The sequence below is a fragment of the Astyanax mexicanus genome, chromosome 5 (genome assembly GCF_023375975.1).
Source record: "Astyanax mexicanus isolate ESR-SI-001 chromosome 5, AstMex3_surface, whole genome shotgun sequence".
In the NCBI taxonomy this organism is placed as follows: Eukaryota; Metazoa; Chordata; class Actinopteri; order Characiformes; family Acestrorhamphidae; genus Astyanax; species Astyanax mexicanus.
In genome coordinates, this window is record NC_064412.1 from 43,406,280 (window position 1) to 43,416,710 (window position 10,431).

The window sequence follows — 10,431 nt, forward strand, 5'->3', positions numbered from 1 at the left end:
TCCGGGGATTGGGCTGGCCACTACATAACCTCAATTTTGTTGGACTGGAACCAAGATTTAGCTTTTTTACTGGTGTGTTTTAGGGTTGTTGTCTTGTTGAAACACCTATTTCGAGGGCATTTCCTCTTGAGCGTAAGGCAACATGACCTGTTTAAGTATTCAGATATAAGCAAACTGGTCCATGATCCCTGGTATGCGGTAAATAGGCCCAGCACCATACTAAGAGTGTCTTCAGAGTTTACTGTGGCTTGAATTCAGAGTTTGGGGGTCGTCTGACAAACTGTCTGCTGCCCTTGGACCCAAAAAGAACAATTTTAGTTTCATCAGTCAATATGTTTCTCCATTTCTTTTAAGTCCAGTGCTAATAAATTTGCTTCACACAGGCGTCTTCTAAGACCGTCTTTAATCATCCTGGATGGGACATTTTTCTCTTACCAACTGTGTATAAAGTCTTTATGAAATGTCTGCTTTGTAGAATTCTTTCCTGGCTTTGTTGATACAAGAACACTCTCAGACAAACAAGAGAGCCAAGTAATGATTGAGCATGTTTTCAGTTTGAAGACTGGAAATGATGATTTCAAACATTTCCCTTGGAATGCTATACATTTTATCCTTTCTGTTAATCACTGGCTTGTGTGGTTATGTATGTGTGCATCTTAGGTTTTATCACAATTCTGAGAAAGGCTATGCAGAGGATATGACATGGATAGATAAAAATGCAATTAAGAACATGATTTCATGTAAAAATTTAAGGATTCAGGATTAGAAGTAAAGCAAGTGTGAAGTACTTTATGAAGAGAAGTGGTGGAAAATCATTGGTATAGATCTAAGACAGGCAAGCTGCTGATCTTTAAATCAGAAAATCAGTTTGAGTTTGATGGATAAAAGTTGCAGCTATCTAGGCCAGAGCGTTAACATTGCAGGAGACTGGAGCCTCCAGGAACAGCAAAGGTTAAATCTGTAAATGTTTCTGAAATAGAAACATCAAATGAGGTTGAGTCAGCTTTACGATAAAACCGCTGCAATACTGATCTAATTTAGATCTTCAAGGTAAGCTAGCCAATCTGTCACTTGCTGATCATTCAATATTTCATATTATCAGAAATGCTGCAGAATCTGCTGCAGGAGATTCTTGTATTGTGTGTGTGAAAGCATGTTTTCCGATTTTTCTTAACTCTTCAGTTCTGATACAGGCAGTGCTTGTTTTCTCAGTAAAAAAATCTATGCAGATTGAAAGCAGGGCCTGAACTGCTTGCTGCACCAAGATCCTCACACTCTTATAGAAACTGGTCAAATACAGAGTCTCTCGTCTATTGATGCCGCTAATGGTGAAGCTGATGCTGGTGGCTCTCATTCATTGTTTTACTGCCAGTATCTGCCCCGTTTCCTTAGCCAAGAGGCATTCGAAGATGGTAGCAGCTGGAATCACATAACAGGTGGAAGAGGTGGATGAGCTTACTTGTCTGGCTCTTCCAATGACGCTAGAACAGCATTGTTTTTTTTGTTGTTTTTTTTTCAGTAAGCAACACTGGTTAGCCATCAGTGTCGTTGGGAGATCATGGTCTGCAATGTAAACAGAAAGGGCTCACTTCTGTTCTAGAAGGCTCTTAATCATGTTGTTCCACCTTGACCTAATATTTTGTTGAAGGCATTTAAATCCTGGATTTCACAAGTGGAGAATGTTTAAAATGTCCCATAATCTGCCTGCTGCTTACAATGTCATCATTAATTATCCATGAAAATCCTTTGCTTGGAGCATCACACTGTGAGGTGTAAATCTCGTGTCTAACCAATCAGTCACAAAAACACTTATCAGTCCATCTCTAGTAGAAAAACAGGCTGCAAAACATGATGGGCAACAGTCCAGTTCAGCAAATAAGATTGAGGTTGTGTCCATATATTATATGATAAATCACTAATATAGTTATTATGAGAGGTCTTCACAGCAGTTTATATCGAATCTTTTTTATTGACAGTATAATAATTGTCGTTGCAGGCCTCGGCAAGACTAAACGAAAGGCAAGCACGAGGGACACATCTCCAACGCCAAGCACAGATGCTGAGTACCCATCCAACGGCAGTGGAGGAGGAGCCGCCGAGCGAATCTACGACTTGAACACTCCAGCCATCGTCAAGTTCACCTACACTGCAGAACGGGACGACGAGTTGAGCCTGGTCAAGGGGGCACGCGTGCTGGTGATGGAGAAATGCAGCGATGGCTGGTGGCGTGGCAGCTCTGACGGGCAGATGGGCTGGTTCCCTTCCAACTACGTCCAAGAGGAGGAAGCCGGAGAAGACGGCAGCGACCCACCCGACTCGCTGGCCTCCCGGGCACCCCTTGTCAATGGCCAGGGCCCTCGCGTCCTACACACAGTGCAGACCCTTTATCCGTTTAGCTCGGCCACGGAGGAGGAGCTGAACTTTGAGAAGGGCGAGCTGATGGATGTAGTGGAGAAGCCCGAGAACGACCCTGAGTGGTGGAGGTGTAAAAACTGCCGTGGGCAGGTGGGCCTGGTGCCAAAAAACTATGTGGTGGTTGTAAACGATGGGCCGTCAGCCGACGACACAGGGTCCTGTTCCCAGGAGTACACTGGTCCTGCCCACACAGGGATGTTTGCGGGCAAGGACTGGTACTACGGCAATGTCACACGGCACCAGGCAGAGTGTGCTCTAAACGAGAGGGGCATGGAGGGAGACTTCCTTGTGCGAGACAGCGAGTCCTCTGTAAGTATGGAGTTTAGTATACAGTGTATCACAAAAGTAAGAAGTGTACTCACATTTCTGCAGATATATAAGTATATCTTTTCATGGGACAACTCTGACAAAATGACACATTGACACAATGAAAAGTAGTCTGAGTGCAGCTTTTATAACAGTGTAAATTTATTCTTCCCTCAAAATAACTCAATATACAGCCATTAATGTCTAAACTATCATTAATGTCTAAAATGGAGTATACCCCTAAGAGACTACACCCCTAAATGTCCAAATTGAGCACTGCTTGTCATTTACCATGGCACCTCATGGCAAAGCCAGCATTTCAAAAGAGTAGGGCCAACTCAGAACATTCCTCACGTCGTTCGTCCAAAGAAGCTGAGTGCACATGCTTTGAAAGATACGTGCAGGAGTGCTGTCAGCATTGCTGCATAGATTAAAGAGGTGGGTGATCGCCTGTCCGTGCTCAGACCATACGCCGCACGCTACATCAAATTGGTCTGCATGGCTGTTAAACAGTTTTCTGAAGACGCATCTACAAAGAACATGTATTATTGGAACCATGTCCTATGGTCTGATGAGTCTTGAATATCCTCCAGCTCCGTGATGTAGTCGTGAAGGAGTGGAAAAGCATTCCAGTGGCAACCTGTGAAGCTCTGGTAAACTTCATGCCCAGGAGAGTTAAGGCAGTTCTGGAAAACAATGGTGACCACACTTATTGACACTTCAAGAACTTTTACTAGGGGGTGTACTCACTTTTGTTGCCGGTGGTTTAGACATTAATGGCTGTATATTGAGTTATTTTGAGGGAAGAATAAATGTACACTGTTCTATAAGCAGCACACACACTACTTTTTCATTGTGTCAAAGTGTCATTTTGTCAGTGTAGTCCCAGGAAAATATATACACTGCTCAAAAAAATGAAGGGAATGCAAATGATAAAACTTGAAGTAAATCAAACTTCTGTGAAATTAAACTGTCCAGTTAGAAAGCAACACTGATTGACAATCAATTTCAACTGCTGTTGCGTAAATGGAACAGACAACAGGTAGAAATGAGAGGCAATTAACAAGACATACCCTATAAAGAAGTAGTTCTGCTGGTGGGGACCAAAGACCACTTCTCAGTACATATGCTTTCTGGATGATGGTTTGGTCACTTTAGAATGTTGGTGGTGCTTTCACACTCGTGTTAGCATGAGTTGGTGTCTACAACCCACACAAGTGGCTCAGGTAGTGCAGCTCATCCAGAAGGGACGTGACAGAGTCTGGAGACGCCGTGGAGAACGTTCCGCTGCTGCAACATCCTCCAGCATGACCGGTTTGGCAGTGGGTCAGTAATGGTGTGGGGTGGCATTTCTTTGGAGGGCAGCACAGACCTCCATGTGCTCACCAGAGGTACCCTGACTGCCGTTAGGTACCGTGATGAGATCCTCAGACCCATTGTGAGACCATATGCTGGTGCAGTGGGTCCTGGGTTCCTCCTGATGCTGGACAATGCTAGACTTCATGTGGCTGAAGTGTGTCAGCAGTTCCTGCATGATGATGGTATTGATGTTATGGACTGTCTTGCTTGTTCCCCAGACCAGAATCTGAGCACATTTAGAACCTCATGTCTAGCTTCATCCACCAACACCACACTGCACCACAGACTGTCCAGGAGTTGACTGATGCTTTAGTCCACATCTGGGAGGAGATTCCTCAGGAGAACATCCGCCGCCTCATCAGGAGCAGCCCAGGCATTGTAGGGAGATCATACAGGCACATGGAGGCCACACACAATACTGAGCCTCATTTTGACTTGTTTTAAGGACATTACATCAAAGTTGGATCAGCCTGTAGTGTGTTTTTCCACTTTAAATTTGTGTGTGACTCCAAATCCAGGCCTCAATTGGTTAATAAATTTGATTTCCATTGATGATTTTTGTGTGATTTTGTTGTCAGCTCATTCAACTTTGTACAAAAAGTATTCAATGAAAATATTTAATTTATTCAGATCTAGGATGTGTTATTTGAGTGTTCTCTTTATTTTTTGAGCAGTGTACTTAAATATCTGCAGAAATGTGAGTGGTGTACTCATTTTTTGTGAAACACTGTATAGCAGCAGTTCCTAGAGCCCTAGGTTTTTTGTCTGTGGTTTGGACTTTTGTCCACACAAAAATGCCATATTTGCTTACTGAAAAATAAGCTTAATGACCAAGAAATACATGTTTCTGTTTCTTTCCATTTTGTAGTGTGTAGATCTCTCCCTTTTTGAGGTACTCTTCACCTCGTACTGTATGAGCAAAAAATATTTTACATAAAGTCTGGCCCTGGAGTACACCTGGATTGCATATTTCAGTCTTTTTGTTATTGACTCAAACCCAAACACCTAGAATTGAATTGTTTGGTTTAGGTGATCTTAAATACTGTTTTTTCAGCTATTTTGGTGCTCTTTAAATTGTGGTAGTAGTTTTTATAAACCCATACATGGGCAATGTTATATTAAAGCTAAATTGCAATCAAACTTGTTTGTCTGATTCAGCTTTTTCTAAGTAAAGGTAAGATTCTATTACTAAACTGTCTGTCTGTCTCCACAGCCAAACGATTTCTCAATCTCTCTGAAGGCAGCAGGGAAGAACAAGCATTTTAAAGTGCAGTGCTGTGAGGGCATCTACTGCATAGGCCAGCGGCGCTTCAGCACCATGGACGAGCTGGTAGAGCACTACAAGAAAGCTCCCATCTTCACCAGTGAGCACGGGGACAAGCTCTATCTGGTCAAACCGCTCCAGTGACCTTCCAGCCACAGACAAGCCTTATTAGGACCTAACCGCACCTCATGCCAAGCCGACCCTACGGCACCTTCTTTATTCCCTCGTCAATGGTCTGTTCTCACCATGACTGGGTGTGATTGATCCGAAGCAAAGAGTGCCAAATCAGTACTATCAGCCAGATAGTAGTGTCCCGTGCTGACTGGGACTGACTGTGCAGGTTCCCCTTTTTTATTTAGGTTTCTTGCTTTTTAATTTACGGTTCTCTTATAATATTTACTTGTTCACACCTTTTATTATTTTTTGTATTTTTTTTTACGGAATTTTTTTGTTTGTGTGTCTGTTCTGACCTCTAGGAGATGGTAAACAATAAATATGTTGGAAAATAATATTGAACCAAGCAAGTGAAACAAATGCCTTTGTTTGTGTTACAGATTCATGTGAATGTTGTCTTGCTGCAAACTCTTTCTCTAGTCAGATTCTACTGTCAGAAACACAGTATATCAACATTGATCGAGTTTATCACGCAAGTAATGTTTTAACAATGTTTCTATTTGTAAAAGGTACTCTATTCTAATAGTTACGTACTGTAACAAAAAGTCCTCAAACCTCCAGGTACCACATAATGCGGAGATTCCAATAGGAGAGTAAACCAGAGGGAGTACAGGGACACTGCCCACTCCTGTTGCCAGAGAGACTATTGGTGACTGACAGGTACTGGCTGCCCTCTGCTGGAGATTTTCCCAACATGCTAATGGAAGACCTGTTTGAGATGAATGTCAGTAGATGCTCAACCAAATGTGCCACGTACACTCACGTTGTGTGTTACAGTGTATCACTCCACATTACACGTTTATAGGAGCCTGATCCTTTGAATATGTCATTGTGCATTTAATTTCTCAGATTTTTAAGTATTGGTTTGAATGTTATAGAGCATTGCTATTTAAATTGTTACAGTGTTATGTCTATTTAAACGAGAGAATAAGGTACGTATTCGAGAAATGTACTAAGCACTGTACCAATGACAGTTGTGTTGGGAGTTGAAATAGCTTTTGTTTAAATAAAACCTTTTGCAAAATAATGACTGTGTCCCAGTGTTAGAGTTGTTCAAGTGTCAGATATTTATTCATTAAGAAGCATAAACCGTTAATTGTAATAATCAGATGTTTCAGCATTTGTTTACCATTTTTCATTTACTATTATCTGCCAGAAGCACATTACACAGGACTCGTGTAAGAACACCCTTAAAGTTTCACCACCTAATACATTTTTTACATAAAGTCCAGCAACCCCTACCCATACTAACCTGCTCCCAGGAATAACTCCACCTAACCAATTTACACACTGTGGTACATTGCATATATGAATGTTTCTAAATGCACCATGTGTACATGCTGAATATTTCATGATTTATTTTACACACAGTTTAATAATGGATCGTAAAGATTTACAGTGAGGAAAATAAGTATTTTAACACCTTGCGACTTTGCAAATTCTCCCACTTAGAAATCATAGAGGGGTCTGACATGTTTAATTTATGTCCACTTTTTATAGGTAAATTATTTTATATATACAAATAATTTATTTGTGTGTTACTGCTGCAAATAAGTATTTAAAAAACACCAGCCAATCAGCAAACATTCTGGCCCTCAAAGACCTGTTAGTCCGCCTCTAAAAAGTTCACCTCCACTCCACTAATTCTGAATTAGAAGCAGCTGTTTGAGGTCGTTAGCTGTATAAAGACACCTGTCCGGTATGCCGTTCTGCTGAACGCTGGTCAGTTGTGGTTGCGTTGTGCTGACGCCTCTATGTATATGATGTCTGTGGTACCGCGGCAGAAAACGCATGACGTGAACTCTCGCGACCAGGGAAAAACTGTAGTTCAAACAACATTATACAACAGTTAGTTCCGACCTCACAATCTGATTGGTTGAGATAACATCACGGCCTTCTCACACTAAACCTGTATCACTCCGCCGACGCGTTGCCGAGTAACGGCGTATATACACAGGACACCCGCAGCAGCATTAGCTTAACACAGGCTAGCGCTCAGCCACGGCACGCTCGCCCGCAGCGCTGACTCGTCTTTCGTGGAAAAAAGGGAACGAAAATCGCTCAGTTACTGCAGTCTGACAGCCAGAACTATAACCAGCCAGGCTAGGCTAAGCTAAGTTAATGCTGAGCTAAAGCAAGCTACGCTAATCTAACCACAGTCCAGCCGGCTAGCTAAAACCAACACCACCCAGCAAAACAATCAGAAATGCTTAAAAAATGCGCAGCGTTCACCTGAAGACGGCTCCACAAAGCAGGAGAGGAGAGTATCAGCGTCATTTCACGCTCCTAACATTACCATCTTCACTATTCCCAATTTTGATTTCAAGCTAACTTTCGTGGTGTTAGTCTGTATAAACTATACACCGTTTTGTAGTTAAGTTTCAGTTTTGTTACAGTTGTGGTGGAACTACTTTTTGGCGGAAGGCTCAGTCCATATTAAAGCATATTCAAACTGAATTTCTTAAAGTTCTTTGATTTATTTTCTTTATTCATTTTGTAAAAAGAAACCGTTGTATAAAAGCAATAGATGTTATTCGTGATAACACACTCCCTCTCGTGTTCTATTGCTTAAATAAACACGGACGAGCGACTGATATTAACGATTATTGAATATCCTCAGCTGTACAGCACTTCCCTACAGTCATATAGAGACAACAGGAAGAAGAGCAGAGTCATAGCTTTATTCTGAGGCTGAGAGACAGACACAGATCTACAGAGGCTGTAGAGAATTAAAACTACAAAACACCGGTCGCGGAGGTGAAGAGTTTTAGAAAACCCCGCCTGGAGACGCTCAGTGTCAGCAGCAGCGCAACTGACCAGCCGAATGCAGCGCGGCATACCGCGTAAAGTGTGTAAGCACCTTAACACTAAAATTCGATTTCAAGTAGCGGGCCACAAAATATCGTTTTGCGAGCCGCAATTGTCCGTAAGACCCATGATCAAATCTATCTAATCGCTCTATCTATCTATCTATCTATCTATCTATTTAGAAAATAATGTCATGGAAATGTATAAAATCTGGCAGATTCTGACAACTAGTTTAAATAATTAAATATAAAGATTACTGCAGTGAAGTAATGTTTGGCGTGTAGGACAATTCAGCAGAGTAATGTATAATATTGTGATGAAGGTGGGGAGGAGGTGCTGTGATGAAGTGAAATCAGCTAATTAGGATCAGCTGGAGAGCATGGGGAGAGAGGGGACCGGTGGGTTGAAAAGGGGAGGGGCAGGGAGATGGCGGGGAGCTGGAGCTGGGGGTTAGGCTGTGTGTGTAGCAGTCTGCTGGGGGTGTTTGGAACACGTGAGTTAAACGCTGGGAGCTCACACGTTGGAATACCCTTTGTTTTATGAATTAACTGAGACGCTTTGTTGGCGCCTGGCCAAATAAGTGAGGAACTTTGTAGCGAAGTTGATGTGGGAATCCAAAGATTGGATCAGCGGACTTAAAACTTTACGGGGGTCTCGACGGACACCCGGCGAGGGAAGTCTGGACATTTTTATAACTTCTATAAGTGTGTGTGTGTGTGTGTGTGTGTGTTGATCGTTGGTGGTGGATGTTTGTAAATGTAGAAGTTTGTAGAAGAGTGGAAGGGGGTATTTGGACTTCTACAGCAAAATCGCACAGTGTTAATTTAACACTGGACAAGGCTCTATATGTGTCCACACTCGTCAGTGTTAAAACAACATTTACACTAGTGTTACCATTTTAACACTAAATCAGAGTAGATTTAACTATCTCCATAGTCAAAAAACAACACTACACTACACTGCCTGTAGTTGAATTAACTCTACACTGGTGTAGGTGTTAAAAATTAACATTTTAACTCTACTATTTTAACACTTTTGATTGTAGATGCAAAAATAACTCCACTAAAGCTAAATTTAACTCCTATTTTAACACTTTCAGGTGTTAAGAAAGAACACTACACTGGAGTACAATTTAAACTTGTATTTCTGGACTGTATCCATAAAAAAACAAAGTACATTAAGAATTCTTTTATTTAAAATGTACATTTATTTCATCACAACTTCAAACTTTTCAAATCTTTTATGAACTGCACTGATGTGCTGAACTCATTGCATTTCACATTAAATTGCAGTAAGGTACAATATACATACGGTCATCCATGCTGTAAGAAAACTGGCCATCATAAGGTCTGTAGTACTTCAAATCATCAATACAAATCACTGTAAACAAATCTGTTGTCTCTTGAATACAGAATGCATTTAAGTGGTCATCAAAATATACTGTAATGACATTATTTGTTTGAAGGAACGCTTGCTCATCTTTCACAATTATATTGACAATCTTTTTGAAAACAGGCATTTCATTTTTGACATCACTGCAAACAAACATGCCAATCTGATACTCTGTTCCATAATTTTTCACCCAGCAAGTAGTAGAGATGTAACCAGACACATTTAATACATCACTTAAAATGTCACTGCCCTCTAAAGAGTCAAGCAAAACACTTTTAATTGAAATCTTTTCAAACCAAATGTTTCCCAGTGAAATGCCAGCTGACTCTGATGTTTTTTAACAAGGGATTTTGTGATATTCTTGAAATTTTTAACAGATTTCTTGAAAAAATTGTTTCCCTTCAAATCTCATGCACCACATATGAATGAGTGGTCCAATTCTCTTGATACATCTTGGATAGTGAATCATTAGATGATGCTTTGAAATCAGGTTTTGATCTGGATACAGAGACTTAAACAATTTGTGATGGTCAGATATTAAGTGCTTCAAGTAGCATGTCATACCATCAGTTAAAATTGGTGAACATACACGATTCATAATCTGAATTAAATAGAGCAACAAAATCCAATATGAATTATTTCTGTCAATTATATCTCCAAATATTAAGGGAGTGTTACGCAAGAGACACCAAGTCTGAATTGCATTAAGCCCA

The 10,431-nt window shown here is 41.0% G+C and overlaps 1 protein-coding gene across 2 annotated transcripts in view; it reads left to right on the forward strand.

Moving 5' to 3' along the window:
- The window catches only part of nck2b (NCK adaptor protein 2b), a 62,271-nt gene extending 55,726 nt beyond the window's left edge, over nt 1-6,545 (forward strand). For both annotated transcript variants that reach the window (XM_007238011.4, XM_049479419.1), the window contains exons 3-4: nt 1,997-2,724; nt 5,294-6,545. In XM_007238011.4, coding sequence (XP_007238073.3) covers nt 1,997-2,724; nt 5,294-5,488 — 923 coding nt within the window. In that variant the 3' untranslated portion in view covers nt 5,489-6,545. The remainder of the gene's footprint in view (nt 1-1,996; nt 2,725-5,293) is intronic.
- The last annotated feature ends 3,886 nt before the right edge of the window (nt 6,546-10,431 follow it).